At 31.4% G+C, this 18,002-nt stretch overlaps 1 protein-coding gene across 4 annotated transcripts in view; it reads right to left on the bottom strand.

Moving 5' to 3' along the window:
• Positions 1–18,002, bottom strand: part of FSTL5 (follistatin like 5) — a 696,991-nt gene that overhangs the window by 101,661 nt on the left and 577,328 nt on the right. For 2 of the 4 annotated variants that reach the window (XM_012735600.3, XM_012735601.3), the window contains exon 11: positions 2,858–2,884. The exons of the other annotated variants lie outside the window; for them this stretch is intronic. In XM_012735600.3, the coding sequence (XP_012591054.1) occupies positions 2,858–2,884 (27 nt within the window). The remainder of the gene's footprint in view (positions 1–2,857; positions 2,885–18,002) is intronic. 4 annotated transcript variants of the gene reach the window in all.

Genomic DNA, 18,002 nt, shown 5'->3' with positions numbered 1-18,002 from the left:
AAATTAGCATATGTAAAGTTCAGATAAATTGTTCTGTGAATATAATGGCTTAAATTCCTATAATTCATTGCCTATGCAATCCAGAACACTTATTAACTTCGACCTAATAACATACACCTAAACTTATTTTTCACTAAATAAACATTATAAAATAATTTTCTGATTATATTTGATTAGTAAATCACAAATATATTGAAAAAGAAATCCAGTCACACAGAATATTTTAATACATATTTTAAAAAATACATAGTAAAATTATTCATCAATGAGAATGATTTTGGCCTTGAAACTAGATTTACAGTTTCTTTTAAGATTGAAAGCTTAGGTCAATATTAAATCTTATTCATCTATGAATTTCCAATGTTTTATATTTAATAGGTCTTTAAAATATTTGTTCACAAATGAGTGAGATACATCCTCTCTTAACATTGTCTCTTTTTACACTCTTATAAACTAAAATAATGAATAGGAAGAACTAAAAGTTGAGCCCAGAGAGGTAGAGAGCACTGTCTTCTAAGTTTAAGTATTAACGTGATTGGTAAGATAATACATATTAAATTCAGTGAAATGTATTTAAATTACAAACTCCTGTCTAAGCTAGATTCTAATATTCATCTTTTGAAAAATATTATAATTATTAGTATAGAGTAATGTAGTTTTAACATTTATAGATAAGTAAAAGGAAAATATGAGAGGTATTATCATTTTCAACTCTCTTTCCAATGTTAAAGGGCCTGAAATTTCACAGTTGATTTTCTCTTGAATAAATTTTTCTTGGCCAAGAGGCAAAAATGCAAACATAAAACACAGAATAGAAATACAGAAAAATGTAATTTATACTTTTAATTACTCTAATTTTTAAAAATGGCATTAAAAATTTGCTTTGGAAACTTTAGTTAGCTAATATTTAAATTATATTTTATGAAATAATTATACATATGTTGGAGTTCAGTGATTTCTTAAGCTGGTCTATTATCATTTTAATTGTAATGCCTTGACAATAATTGTAGCATTATAAAAAAATCTTTACAGATATTTATGAATCTAAATCAAACATGTTGTCTTCATATATCTGTTTTTTGAATATCGTTTACTCTAAGAAGCAACAAAGTATTCTGACGATAATTGTATATAGATAGAATAAAAGAATTGAAAAATTTACCCAAAGACACTTCTTGTATGCGCCTTAAAATTACCCACAAAATGTGCTAAATATATATTTTTCTTAAGCACATATTATGTGTCAAACAAAATCATGAAGAATAAGAACATAATTGATTAATGGAGAAAAATTACTGAGGGTTAATCTTTCCACAAACTAAAGAAGAAATCTTTAAATAGATAAAAAAAAAATTAAATCTCAGCATGATTTTAATTAATCTGAATGGCTCCTATACTTTTGATGGTGGCCTGAAGAGTAGTATGTGATTATTATTATGTAATAAAGATTATTATAAACTAATAATGCTCATAGTAGTAATCAAAATCAAAATATAGGAAAGAGTGGTTTCACACACTTTAAGTTGATTTGCTTATCACAAAATCGTGAGGAGAGTGCAATCTATTTCAAGCATTGCAATAAAAGCATCTGACTCGGTGAGGTAAAATAACTCATCCAATTATTTCCAGCAATTAACCAGAGCCAGATCTGTGGTACTTGATCTCTGACTACTTGGGTATTACTCCTTCCATTCCAATGATAAAATGAAATCAAGTTTTAAAATGCCCAAATACTCATTTGATCTCAAGAGCAAGGCAGTGTAAAGAAATGTTGTTTAAAAGATATGTCAATGCTGAGTTCAATAATGATTGAATCATGTACATTCGAATGTAAAATATCTAAGTGGAATAAAAGGAGAGAGTATAGTTACATCAGAATCTCTTTAATAAAACCAGATTTTAAAGGAGCTTATCCAAAAGGTTTAAGGAGCGACAAATACGAAGGCAGAAAAAATAAGTTGGATGCCTCATTCTTGCACACAGAATTGAGATAGTGAAATTCCAGAATTACTTGAGGTTTATGAGAATGCCCTTCGTGGAGAGCAGTGACCCGGGTTTCTGCAGGAAGCTATAATTGAGGAAGAGAAAGTTTCTCTAGCATGGGTTGTGAAGGCAATTTTGGCCATTGCTTACCAGGAGTATAATGATAACTTATAAACATTTTTCTTCTAAGAATTTAAGTAAAGCACAGTTGACAGACTATTTGAGACCTGGTCAAACACATTCTCCCCAGCCTTTGTGACTAAATGAGAAAAAAACTAATGGCAATTGCATAATAGATGGCAGTGGATACCAACCACTTTTTGAGTTCTGGTTATGTCTAAGGAACAGATAACAATTCTACTGAGTGTTGACTACTATACTCCTTTTTGAGATAAGAAAATTGTGGCATAAAAAGGCTGCATCACTTGCCCTATATTCCTTACTGGTGGAGACCACATTTGAATCCAGGTCCTCCAAGTTTGTAACCCTTTTTTTAATATAATTTATTTATTCCCCTGATAAGGCAATGGTTTTTAGAATTATTCTCATTCCAACTTAATCAGAGTTTATTATGTAAATTGTTTGTTTTTAAATGATCACGTGTATATCTTTGACCTAATTTTATACTCCTGAAAGCTTTTTAATAGACTGCAATGAAATTTCCAGACTATATATGAATAATGAATCAAGCTGATGAAAAGTAATAAAAATTTGTAATTGTAGCAGGTTTACACAAGAATATTGAAATACAATCAATTAAATTTTTGAATCAAAATGAAGAATAAGGTAATTATTAAAACATATGATAGTCAACAAATGTGATAAAAATCAAGCAAAATTGTCAAATGACATAAAAAATAATTGAATTTAATACCTTCTTCTCTCCATAATATGTTAGCTACTGCAGCATGTTAAAAAGAAAAAGAAGAGAAAGCAAAATGAGTAAAGAGTGCATTAACTGCATAACATATATAACTATTAAAGAGGTTAAAATCTCTAGTATAGAATATGTACACAAAAGTAATGATAATGAATTCAAGTTAAATTAACAAAACAATAAAAATTTGGATCAGCTAACAATATTCTGGGTGTTTATTGAAACAGCCAATTTTTCTTTGGAATAAAGATTTTGTTAGTAAACAAAGAACATTTTATGCATCATTGAAAAGAATAGGATATTTAAGATAACCTTATCAAAAACATTTTTAGAACAAGTATTGGTTGTTAAACTATTTATTTAGTTGACAGTTTAGTTAAAAGTTAACAACAAAATAGCTATACTTTTTATAATTCTCAGTACTCACAATATGTAATATTCCTACATGATATGAAATATCCTGAACAAGAAGGATTCTTGTAAATACAAGATATTGAACACAGAAGTAGCCTAGTTTTAAGTAGTAGATGTTTTCACTGTTTCAAACAAGATAGAAAGAAAATATATCTGGATATACTTTGTGTATTTCAGTGCATACTGAATCATTTCTATATAATAGGCTTATTAAATATTATGTCGAGAGTAAATCAGGAGTTATAATATTAAGACAGAAATAAAAAATACCAATTGAAAATATTCTTGAGGAAATGTCTCCCTTTTTTATAATTCAAAGGCACACAAACTCTATATATTTTCAAAGTAAAGCAATATAGGTGAAAAGAAAGTAAAAAATGGAAAATCTCATATATACGTCAATTATTTCCTGAGTATTTTGATTATATTAAAGCATAATAACTTTTTCATTTAACTGAACCCATGTGTATATGTAGCAGAGCCAAGAATGGAGTTTAGCACTCCTTAGTGGCGGCTTAAGGCCAAAGTCATGCAGCTTTCAGCACCTGCTATATTTCTTTCAAAAACAAATTGTTAAAGGTAAGCATTTGTTGTGATTTTTCAGTGTTAACAATATATATTCAAACATGAATACATGATGTGTGCATTCCTTCAGCACATTTTGTGCTGTTATTCTTGTGCATACAAAGTGCTTGGAATAAATAGAAAAAAGCATAAACTCTCAGTTATGATGAGGAAGTTCTGGAGATCTAATGTACAGCATGGGTGGTGATGGATGTGTTAATTAATTTGATCATGATAACCATAATACAACGCATATATATACACCAAATCATCATCTTGTACACCTTGAACATACACAATTTTTGTCAATTAAATATTTTAAAATAATAAAATAAAAAGACAAATCTTATTCTTAAGGAGAGACTGTAGACACAAGAAGGAAATAGAAACAAAGAATTACTACCAGGTGAAAAGTGAGATAGGAGAAGCAAATATGAATCAGCCAGTATGGGCGAGACAGAATGATCATCTGTGAGGGGAAGATGTTGGGTGGTGGAGGGACGACTTCATTGGGCTGGTGCTCTGCGGGCAAGGTGATATTACCTAAGCTGACAGGAGAGCTGTGGGGTGTAGGAGGTCTAGAAAGGTTATTATACACACAAGAAAAAAATATGTTCAAGGCACACCAGCCAGAAGCATCAAAACACATCCAGAGAATTTCAAGCAATTTAGTGTATTTGGTGTTATTTGGAGGATAAAACTTATAGAAGATGAAGCTGGACTGTTCATGATAAAAATCAAAAAAATTTTTGTATACAATACAAAAGAAATTAAACTTTCTTCTGTAGGTTCAGGAAAGGTTGAGTCATGGTTAGACATCATTATTTCTCTGTCTTATAGAAAAAGATAGCTAAACATATGTTTCCTTATATCTCCATCTATTCACTTAATGAGTAGCAATGGAGTACCTAGCATGTGTTTGATATTGTATTCAGCACAATACACAGGTTAGAACAGACCCCAATTTCTGTTCTAATAGAGCCCATATTCTTGTTGGGTAGACAAAAAGTATTCAAACAAAGGCATAAAAAAATTAAAAATTACAAATTTAGTGTATTATGAAACACAGAAGCAGTACTGTGAGTGTTTTTATTGAGTGGATTAGACATAGTATACCTAGGGAAGACTTCCGTAATGGTAATGATTAAAGCGAGGTCTGAAATGTAAGAGTAAACTAAGTAAGGATTATAGGGATTGGCTTTCTAGATATAGGAAAAAGGATGCACAAAACCCTAGTGGTATGTCAAAGTACTTCTATTTTAAAGGACTAAGGACATTAGGACTATGAACAGAGACATTTTAGGGTAAGCAATCATCTATAAATATGTACCAAAAAATACAAAAACCCCCCAGAATATCATATAAGGTAAAAGTCAAGTAACTACATATTGAACTTAAAATTACAAAAGCTAAAAATACAGTAGTTATATATGAGACAAAAAACTATTAGGACTGGATATAATATTCATAAATCTATAATCACAGCCTGCTTTTTAACATAGCCTGCTTTTTCATTCTCATTACTCCAAAAATGATGAAAAAAGACAAATTTCAACAGTACAATTATCAAAATTGAATTACTATATTTATAATGAAGGTTTACTGTATAAACAGAAAGTATTTTCTTTTCATTTTGGGGGGGAAGAGTTCCAAGAGTGACCACAAGGTAAATTACAAAATAAAATATCTCTCACTATTCTGTAGGTAATAGGCAGAAATTGTTTAGGCATTTTCAGACAACAATGAAGACAAGATGCATATATACAAGTGTTTAAATCCACAAAATTCATCAATGAATTCAACATTAAAAAATAAAATATAATTACAGTCTACATAAAACAGAATGAAAAAGAGAATTTAACATGTGGATTGAAAGGGTTTTAGCCAAAAAAATAATGGATAGACTTAATTGATGCTTTACCGGGCAAAACAGAGGGGAAAGAGAGAGAGAGAAAGACAGAAAGAAAGAAGGAAGGAAGAGGTGGAGAATTAAGGGGGAGTGGAAAGTGAGAGGAAGAGGGAGAAAGGAAAAATGACTGTAGCTATAAAGGTTTTAAATTAATGTAGGATTTTTTGCTAAATCTAAATACCATAAAAACATCCAAGGAAATACAAATTTCCAAACAGGACATGAGGAAAATGAAAAACAAATAAATATTACCATATTATTGCTAGAAATATTTTTAAAAACCATTTTCTTCTGAAGTACTTCTAAGGTAAGGTCAGATGTTTTTATCATTAATATTTATTAATTTCCTAGCATCATATGATTTCAATTGTAATTAATATTGTTAGAATATAGTTCCAAATGAAATCATTACTATTCATTGTATAACATCAGCAAAACTGATTCCAATAATTGATAATAATAGAATAATAAAAGGAATTATAGCATAATCTTACTAGTGGCCAAATTTGTAAATAAAATAAAAAACAAAATTCACCAAAATATTAAAAGTTTTATCATAGAAACGAATACTCCTAAAACAAGAGAATAATTTGATAGAAATTTAGCTAATAAATCAATGAATTTAAAATATCACATTACTATGTCAAATGAGAAACATCGATATAATTTAAGCAAGCAAATATGTAATCTGATAAAGTGCATTTCATATTTCTAAGTATAAGATAAATAAAATTACTGAAATAAAAATAACAGCATATTTAAAGTAATGAAAAATTAACAAAAAACAGAATAGTAAGTGGAGAGCTAGAATAGTAGATTGGGATTATTATTTGAAAGTAATTATTCATGAACTAGATAATTCATTAAGCCAAGAAACAAGTATGATTTTGAATATGAATTGAATATGAGACAGTATAAATTAGAAGATAATCAAAAGTTGAGGATAAAATGAGTCACAAAATATTAAAGTAAAAGTAAACATAAAGTTAACAAGTTCAATTAGCTAGCAAGATAGAAGGTAAGTATCCATATTTCTACATTCTTCTTACATAATAATTTTAAGATACAATATAACTTGTATTTACAATAACCAAAAAGCATAATACATTGATGATTTACTGAAATACAGAAATTATAGCAAATCAAGTATGAAATTCACCAAAGATATGCTAGATGGAAGGCTAAATTATTCCTAGGTGAAGAAATGAATATTACGTAGAAAAAATTTATTCTGTAATTGTTTAAAAGTTGCACGTATTGTTGTTGTCTCTTTAGAGCAAATTTCATTTTATTGTACAAAGTTAGAATGTGCATTAAATTTAAAAAAATGCTTGAAATTTAATTGTCCTGTTATAATAACTAATTATTTTTTTCTTACATGTATTTTCATTATTTTTCTGATTTTCATATAAATGTATACATTTGGGGAATGTTACTAAGAGAATATATAAAAATGTTAAATATTAATATAATTTTGCATTCTGTTTGTTCATTTGTCATAACATATCTAATCTTTTAATCACAAGTTTAATTATGGTTTCATCACATGGATTTCTACCTTTAAAAATATTATTTTTTAAAAGTATATCAATCACAATGTAGTATTTACAACAGAGGCCAGTATAAGTAATAGGAGCTAAATAAATATTGTTGACTTTTATCAGTTATATAAATGTATGTGTATTAGACTGTAATCCTAGCCCTCTGGGAGGCCGGGGCGGGCGGATCGCTCAAGGTCAGGAGTTCGAAACCAGCAAGAGCGAGATCCCGTCTCTACTAAAAATAGAAAGAAATTAATTGGCCAACTAAAAATATATAGAAAAAATTAGCCGGGCATGGTGGCGCAAGCCTGTAGTCCCAGCTACTCGGGAGGCTGAGGCAGGAGGATCACTTGAGCCCAGCAGTTTGAGGTTGCTGTGAGCTAGGCTGATGACACGGCACTCTAGCCCAGGCAACAGAGTGAGACTCTGTCTCAAAATAAATAAATAAACAAATAAAAAATAAATGTATGTGTATTATGTGTGTGTACATATGCATGTGTGTTTAATGCCCATTTTTCTACATATTTATTTCCATTAATATACATTCCTACAACAGGTACGGGGATCTTTACAGCTTTTAACACATGTTGTCAGGCTGCTTTGTAAAAGGTTGTTACCAGTACCACCGGCAGTCTGTGAAATTATTTATCCCTCCCCACTCAAGGTGAACTATTACTCTGTGTGTGTGTGAGTATGTGCATGATTGTGTGCACAAGCTTACTAAATATGAATATATGTAATATATAAAATTTAGTTTCATTATTAGTAATATTGAATATGTTTGTAAATATTTAAAGGAAGCTTTTATTTTCTACTTATGTCTTTACTTCATTACTTCTATTAGGATGTTGTTATTTTCATATTTTGCAGCATTTTGAAAAGCTTCATGTATATCATTAATAGAATGGCTTAGCATCATATTAGTTTATCCTTCATACAATGTAAACAATTACCAATAATAAATGCAGGCTTGATTGTGCCACTCATTTGCTTAAAAACATATATATATACATATATATACATATATATATACATATATATGTATATATATATATGTTCTCAAAGTCCTTAGTCTAGCACATATGGGCTTCCATGGTATGCCTTGTGTCATCTTAAACTCATCTTCTAAACGTCAAGTCTTTCTGAATCTCTTCATCTGTACTTATTTGTTAAATCTGAAAGGAATGCCCTTTTCAGAATTCTCCATCTAATATTTTTCCTAGTTATCCTTTGAGACCTAGCTTATATTTTTCACCTATAGTTGTCCTGCCTGGAACCAAGAGTTTTAATTAAAAAGCTTTTTTCTTCACACATAGAAGGTCCTGTAAAACATCTAAGTTACTCCTTAATACATCATAAAAATTCTGTTTTGATATCTTTTATTCATAATTGAACAATAAAAATCTCAAAGTTATAGATTCCAGAGTTCAATATTTATTCACCATATCACTGAGATGTAAAATACTTTCTGAAGATAGCATGCATTTTATAATGAAAATGTGATTCAGTGGAACAGATGCCTGACAATAGTAACTGAATCTTTTATTAATGCTTTTTAATAAATTGCCTTATTTTATATATTATGATCTTACAATTGTATTCAAAGTTATGGATCTCATGTTAAATATGCTCTATGCGTAAATTCATTTGGAAAGCTGAATGGCATTATATAAGCAAGAGCAATAAGCAATAAGTTAGTTAACTATATAGCAGCAAGCTATAGCGCTGAACAGCTATTTTCCTTGGCTACTCATGTAAACTGCCTGGCTTTTCATTGACATAAATTTCTTTGCTTGTCCTTCTTGTCTAAAAGTTTAAGGTGTTCACCACTGCAAATCATTTTTTGATAAAGTTCACTTATGTAAGGATAACATTTAAACTAGATGTCTTATTGACTGCTTTCCTTTTGGATTTAAGAAATTGACTTAACTTCAGCAGGCAAATGAAAAGGGCAACCTTAAAAGAAAATGTAGATAAAATTTAATGTATTTGTAAAAATGTATGGTTGGTATTATGGTAGTTGAAATTTCTTCAAATGTACATATGAAAAATGAAACAAAATATTTAAACTGTACTATTTTTAGGCTAGAGACTACATTATATATGTCAAGTACATTGCCTGCCATATGCCAAATTCAAATCCACTTGCAAATGAAATTGTCATTATTTTAACACTAATTGAAGGTGATTCCCTCCTGTCACTACAGAGAGTCCCAAGCCAGTGTCTAACATCAGCTGACCAGGCCCTAGTGTCCAGCTTACATTAGGGTATATAATACAGAAACTAGCCAGGAACCCATGGTCTCAACTACTATGTAGTGATGAAATGGGATGATCAGATTCTTTGTTGGGAAAACTGGAATCAAGGAATCATGTTGAAAAATGAACAGCAGACAAAACAAGAATTGTAAGAATGAACAGCAAAAGGCACCATGAAGTATAGTGAGGGCTAAGACAACTTGTGGTAATGTAAAGCAAGACACAAGACAAAGGAAAGTAAAAAAAAGAGTGGATGCAACCCAGGAGAGAGGCCAGAAGGGTCAGAAGTCGTGTATGTAACGCAAGTTTCTGGATTCTGAATGTGGATCTATCCCTGACTGCTGCGTGTTGCTAGTTTAAAGTTCATGCCAGTTTCAAAATAATCTATTATTTAACCAAATAATGTAAGTCTACTTGTGACAATCAAATGAATCCAATTGAAACCAAGACAAGGTAAGAAATGTTGCTGTGTCAAAAGATTAAAATAAAAAAAAAAAACTATATCCCTCATTCCCTCCGATATCAAACCAAATAAACATATGAGTGCTTACATCATGATGTGTAACAAATTATCTCAAACTTAGTCGCTTAAAACAACAATAAACATTTATGGTCTTTGTAAGAGTAGCTTGGCTGGTATGGTTCTGGCTTGGGCTATCTCATGAGGCTACATTCATACAAAGGTTTAGTTCCAGCTGGGAGATCCCCTTTTGAGGTGGCTCATGTGTGTGGCTGGTAATTTTGTGTTGGTTGTTAGCAGGAGGCCTTATTTCTTTACTTCCTGGCCTCTCCCTAAGGCTACTTAAGCGTATTCACATCCTGGCACTGGGCTTCCCTGAGAAGGAGAGATCCAAAAAAGCAAGGCAGAGCCTGTAATGCCCTTAATGAGTTGGCTTTCGAAGTCATTCACCTTCACCATCAGCCTACTTTATGTGTGATAGACACTTTGCTTGTTTCAAAGTGAAAAGAGATTACAAGGTTGTGTATAGCAGGAGATGATGGCCACTAGTTATTCCTGGACACCACTCAGTCTTAGTATAAGAGACTGCCCAGTAAGAAAACATAACTTGAAGAAAAATTTTCTAGCTAACATCTCCTAGCCATATTGCCAACAGCCAAGCTTCTCTTTATATAGAAATTCTGAGGCCACCACTATCAGGAAGTGACTTAACTTTGATAATTCTTCATACAAATGATTGATTGTTATTTTTACATGAAAAACAATAAACAGTGATATTATTGAACAATTGTGGGTAATTAGCTATAAAGAGGGGAGAAAGATTGTCCTATAACTCCTTCATATGTTCTATCATTATAAGTAGGTGGCAAGCAAAGTGACTTCCTCTTTTATTTATAAAATATGGCATAGAGATAATTAGTGAATTAAAAAATAAAATGATTATAATACAGGGTGTTCTCAATGTCATCATACATAGGAAAAATGGGAAATTGTAGCTAAATGTACCTTTATTTGCAGAATATCTGTTAAAAATTTTTACAAAATTTTTCCTTGTATAGGGACTTTTGGGACATCCTGTATATTTTAAGTACCTGGCACATAATCAGGTGGTCAATAGATGTTAGCTAGGTAGCCATATGTATCCTAGGTAGAATTCAAGGTGATCATACCCATAAAACTAAGTAGAAATGTATCCAAAACAAAGCATTGCAAGAAAGTATATCTTAATCTATAGTTAAAGCTGTCTGACAACTCTTCATATTGTATCACTCAAGAGAACAAAATCATTAGAAAAATAGAGGAGCACTTGAATATTAATAACATAGGTGCAAAAAAATAAAGATGATAAATCTCTAAAGCTTTAAAGCTGTTGCAATGTACCAGATGATTTTTATAAAATAACATTACTCTTTAATATGTATTTAAATATATATTTAATATATATTATATATGTAATGTTAACATATAAATATAATTATATTTAATTATAGGGTAAAATAAAAGAATATCCAATCTTTGAAGGAAATGCACTACTTCTAAACATTTATCATCAAGATAAAGAATGCCAGATGTTTTGTAAGGGCAATTGCAAATTACAATTTAAAACCTCAAATGCATTAAATATACTGATATTTAGGCATTCTGGGTAAATACATGGTTTATAATTCAGTAAAATTTGCTTATCTTTAAAGACATATAAGAGATTGGAGGGCAGGACATTATAAAGGTATCAGACACCTAAACAGTATAATCACTAATGTAGGATATTAACTTAGTTTCAGAAATTTCTAGTAGAAACAAAAGAAACAGAAAAAAACATATTGGGTATCCCATTGTTTGAAAAGCTGTTCATGTGGAAAATGACATGATGTCTCATAAAACAGGCTGAACACAAAGTAACAAGGATTAACTTCTGCCAAGCACAGATTTCTAATGGAAATTTATTGCATGAACTATAACAGACAAATGAGATAGTGTGAGGACTTTAGTAGCACTGAATGAGTTAAAATTTTTAAAGTTCTTAGAGGAGTGCTTGGCACACATGCATAAATATATACACATATGTACGTATACACACAACATATGTGTATATATATATACAAATGTACATATATATTTTGAAAATAAGAACATTTTGCTAAGCATACAGAGAAATATATCTTCAAAGATAAGAACTTTCTATTGTGATTCAAATATGAAGCAAGTTTTAGTAATATTAGGGTCTATTTATCTTGTTTTTTGATGATGATAAATAATGTAATTTTTGTGTGTGCACAGTGTTGAGGAAATGATACTTAAAATGTCCCTTCAGACATTCTTCTCAAATATTACATGCTGTAGCAGGCCAGTAACACTTTTGGCCATAAATTTAATTTATATTCTCTTATGATTGCTTCAATTGTTCACCTTGGGCTGATTAAAGAGAATTCTGTGTGCTTTTGATTTGCTTTTAGATACAGTAAGTATCAGAATTGGCACGCTGTTGCAAAAATATAAAACCTGTCATCCTCAATCTGTTGAGTTGCATCCTCTACTATACTACACCAACTAATCATAAGAAGTTGGACCAAAGAAATCACTAACTCTAGAACTGAAGTTTTCTTTTACAAAGTACTTTAAATATTTCTTAGTGCTTATACAGTTGGTGATAGAGAACCAGATATCTGTGTTATGCTGTAAGAATTTTGATGTAAAAAATAGTAATTGGAAAATTACAAATTAATAATCTCTTTTATAAGGAATTTCAGTTTAATCAGAACTTGTGATCTTGACTTAAAAGGTATCCCAGTGGGCCCAAGCAGATGCATTGATTTTAGAATGCATGCCCAGTTTGTTTACTGAGTCATGCTGTTGAATAGGATTACTTTGCACTAGCCAATTCAACTTTGGCAGAGTAGGTCAACAGAGTAGGTCTCTCCTACTCTGTTTCCTTGGATATGTTTTCCTGTATTTCTGACTTAATTTTTAATTGTTAGTTTAGATGGATACAGAATAGTTGTACATATTTATGGGGCACATGTGATATTTTCATACCATGTATAATGATCAAATCAAGGTAACTGGGGTATCCATCACCTCAAGCATTTATCATTTCCTCTGTGTTGGGAACATTCTGATTCCACTCTTTCAGTTATTTTAAAATATACAATAAATTGTTAATTATAGTTGCCCTATGGTTCTACTAACTATTATATCTTATTCATCATATCTAACTATATTTTCGTATCATTAACCATCTCCTCTGTGACTTAATTTTCAAAGTAGCACTTACTCAGAAACATTATTCTCTTTGCTTCCATTAGTGGAGAGAGAATGTCAGCTTTTGCCTAAAATGATATAAGCTCTAGAGCTCCTGCTCTAGCTAGACGTTTTGATCTCAGCTCTTCATAGAGTGACTACTAGAATGCATTACTTTACTAGACTACTTTACTAGAATGCATTCTAAAATTCTTGATGGATATGCTCTAGTTAAAACAATTCACTTATCTTTAAAAAAAAGCTAGATAAATTAAGTGAAACTCATGGCATTTTGAATATTACAAATTAAGAATCAGCTGAATATATTTAAAGATAAAGGAAAATATTATAATAAAACTAGAACAATGTCTCATCATATACAGTTTTTTTTCCTGTGATAATTAAAATGTTTCTCATACGAATACATTAAATCCCCTGGTCATAATGCCACCTAAATTTAAATTTCTAATTTTTGAGGAGCCTAAATCTTTCTCTGTTGAGGAGTCATCACTAATACTTTCAAGTTCCTGTAAATGAGTTTGAGAACCACCAATTTTCTCTTGAGGTTACAAGGGAAAACTAAGGCATAGAAAGCAGACATCAGTATCTAAGACTAGGTAAAGTAAAAATGATGCTCTACTGCCACAAACTTCAGTTGATGAATTTGGAATTACTGCTCACATTATGTTATCACTTCTTATCTTTTAAAGAAGCATTATTGCTTCTACTAAGAGTTGGATCACTACTTCAAATTATTACAGTGGAGAAACAAAGGATGAAATATGACAAAATATGTTCTGTTCCCCTCTAGCCCATTCTTTTCCATCCCCACCCCTACACAATAGAGCTTCTAAATTAATAAGAGATAGCAATGCCAGCTGCTCTTCTTCCCATTGTCAACCCCACAAAAAAGGCAGAACAAACAACAGATAGCAGTGATACTCTAGCAGCTGCAGTTACTGGCACAGAAAAAAAGAGAATGGGGTCAGAGATGCTCAGCAGAGAAGTGACAAGGAGAGCAAAAAAACTAGGCCAAGTAGCAGCAGTGTAGCCAACTGTGGCTATAGTAAGAATGAACGTTGGCGCTGAAAGGGGAGAGCATTTCCTGCTGAAGGCTTCTGATAGCGTGATGACTCTTTAATTATTGCTCACTCTTAAAAATAAAATGTGGCCAGGCATGACTTTGAGAATACAATATAAAAACACTTTCTCTCTTTCTCTCTGTGTCTATATATATATATATATATATATATATATATATATATATATGTGTGTGTGTGTGTGTATATATATGTAATGTTAGTATTAATACATTATACATATATACATGTATATATTAATATACACACATGTATATAGTATTATTTACTAACATTTCCTGCAAAACTTATCTTTCCCACACTTACTTCATAAGACAGGACAGCCAAGGAAAATCATCATATTTGAATAAAACTATAAATCCTATGTTCTTGAATCATTTTTTCAAACTTGAAGATGAAATGTTTTGTATGAATATAAGATTCACAAAAGGAATTTAGCTTCTTTGGAGAGTAATATTTAATAGAATACCTATGATACAAACGAATCAAATAGTCAATTGCTGTATCTGCTAATAAAAGTATAAGCAATTCCTAAATACATTTGAACCTTAAAATATTTTAATATTACATGTAGATATAAAATATCTAATTTATTACATATTTTAAATAGTCCTGTATCTAGAATATTATGCTACGATTTTATCTATTTAAATAATTTTAATCATTGTTTAATACATTTAAGGAAATTTTGAAGCTAATAATCATTGACCCAGAATAATAACAATAACGGTAATTACAAGAAACATTTATTGAAGCCACATTAGGACTATATACTGCCAAGTATTTTAGAGAATTGGATCCACTAAAATTTCATTTCTACAATGTTTCTAATTGAGTTAATTTTTATAACAGCTTAATCTAAAAATGCAAATTGAAGCAAGCATGTGTTAAAAATATAACAGGGTAATCAAATAGTGTGGAGTAAGATAATAATGTTCTAAAAGCAAATTGATGAGCCAAATATCTACTTCTTTTAAGTATTGCACAAAATATTTTCAGATTAGGCTCTGTAGCCAATTTTTCTTTCTGGCCAACAATAGCAATCATATATACATAGGCATGAAGAAAAGAATGCTCAGGGAGCCACAAAAGCATGAAAAGCTAATCAGATTGTCTTCTTTTATCATGATAAGTTCTTTCTAGTGTCAGTTTTCCTCCAATTTAATAGTTATAGTGTAATAGGCATAAGTGGCCTAAGGCAGTGGTCCCCAACCTTTTTGGCACCAGGGACTGGTTACATGTAAGATAATTTTTCCATGGACTGGGTCGGAGGGGAATCATTTGGGGATGATTTGAGCACATTTCATTTATTGTGCAGTCAAATCTCTCTGCTAATGATAATCTGTATTTGCACGTGCTCCCCAATGCTAGCATCACCACCTCAGCTCCACCTCAGATCATCAAGCATTAGATTCTCATAAGGAGCACAACCTAGATTCCTTGCATGCACAGTTTATAGTAATGTTAGTGCCCCTATGAGAATCTAATGTCACCACTGATCTGATGGGAGGCACAACTCAAGTGTTGATGCCAGTGATCAGGAGTAGATGTCAATATAGATGAAACTTTGTTTGCTCACCTGCTGCTCACCTCCTGCTATGAGGCCTGCTTCCTAATAGGCCACTGACCTGTACAAGTCCACAGCCCAGGGATTGGGGACCACAGGCCTAAAACATGATTTTAAACTTTGATTATTTTAATATGATTATTTATTATGAAAAATAATATTTTGTGAATGAACTGGCTTTCTTCTGAGAATTTCAAATAGGCTCATAAGCCAAGTAATTATATCTCTTGGGAAATTCCAGTATGCCAAATAATCTCAAAAGATTGATAAAAGAAGATAATTCAGGTAGAATCAACATTGTTAAAATGTCCATACTACCTAAAGTGATCTACAGAATTAATGCAATCCTCATCAAAGTACCAGCATAATTCTTTACAGATTTAGAAAAAATAATTCTATGCTTTGTATGGAACCAGAGAAGACCTCGTATAGCCAAAGCAATCTTAGCAAAAAGAACAAACTGGGAGGTATCAATCTACCAGACTTCAAGCTGTACTACAAGGCTATAGTAACTAAAACAGCATGGCATGGCCACAAGAATAGAGACATAGACCTTTGGAACAGGACTGAGAATCCATTTTTTTAATGGATGAAACCATCTACATATTGTCATCTAATCTTTGACAAAGCAGACAAAAATGCACAGTGAGGAAAAGAATCTCTTTTCAATAAATGGTGCTGGGAAAACTGGATAGCTACAGGCAGAAGATTGAAACTGGATCCCCACCTCTCACCTCTTACAAAAATCAATTCTAGATGGATAACAGACTTGAACCTAAGGAAGAATCCCAGAAGAAAATGTAGGGAAGACTTTTTTAGACATTGGCCTAGGCAAAGAATTTATGAAGAAGACCCCCATAGCAATCACAGCAGCTACAAAAATTAATAAATGGGACCTGATCAGATTAAAAAGCTTTTGTACAGCCAGGAAACTATCATTAGAGAGAATAGACAACCTATAAAATGGGAGAAAATATTTGCTCTCTACACATCCAATAAAGGGCTGATAACAAGAATCTACTTAGAACTAAAAAAAAAAAAATCAACAAGAAAAAGTTAAACAACCCATCAATATATGGGCAAAGGACATGAACAGAAACTTTGCAAAAGAAGACAGAATAATGGCCAGCAAACATATAAAAAAAGCTCAACATTTCTAATCATTAGGTAAATGCAAATCAAAACCATATGAGATATGACCTAACTCCAGTAAGATTGACCTGTATCAAAAATTCCAAAGCAACAAATGATGTCAAGGATGTGGAGAGATAGGAACACTCTTACACTGCTGGTGGGACTGCAAATTAGTGAAACCTCTGTGGAAAAGAATTTGGAGATACCTCAATGAGCTACAAGTAGAACTACAATTTGATACAGCAATACCACTATTAGACATTTACCTAAAGGAACAAAACTCATTCTATAATAAAGACATTTGCACTTGAATGTTTATAGCAGCACAATTCACTATTTCAAGGATGTGGAAACAACCCAAGTGCCCATCGACCCATGAGTGGATTAATAAAATATGGTATATGTATACAATGGAATACTACTCAATTATAAGAAATGATGGTGATCTAGCATCTCTTATATTTTCCAGGATACAGCTTGAGCCTATCCTCTGAAGTGAGGTATCACAAGGATGGAAGAATAGGCACCACATGTATTTGCCATCAAACTGGCACTGACTGATCAACACTAAGGTGCTCACACAGTAGTAATATTCTTTGGGGGTAGTGGGTTGAGGGTGGGTAAACTCACAACTAATGGATGTGGTGAGTGTAGTAGCAGGGAAAAGGGCATATGTCAAATCGTGATTGGGATGTGGCAAAGTCATAACATGTAACTGAAATGCTTGTACCCCTATAATATCCTGAAATTAAATTTTTTTTTTAAATGAAGATAATTCAATTTCACATTGAATGCTAGCATTAATTGAGTTCAAGCAACATTGGGTAATGAGTTTCCACAACACATATTCCACCTTGAGATTACAGGTGGAAACAAGCTAACCAATCATGACAACTTGCTGTGTAAACTATGTTAAGAATTGGAATTTGGCTTAATCCTACCCTGATAGTAATAAAA

This window comes from Microcebus murinus, chromosome 15 (assembly GCF_040939455.1).
Source record: "Microcebus murinus isolate Inina chromosome 15, M.murinus_Inina_mat1.0, whole genome shotgun sequence".
NCBI lineage: Eukaryota > Metazoa > Chordata > Mammalia > Primates > Cheirogaleidae > Microcebus > Microcebus murinus.
This window is presented reverse-complemented; position numbering and strand designations above follow the sequence as displayed.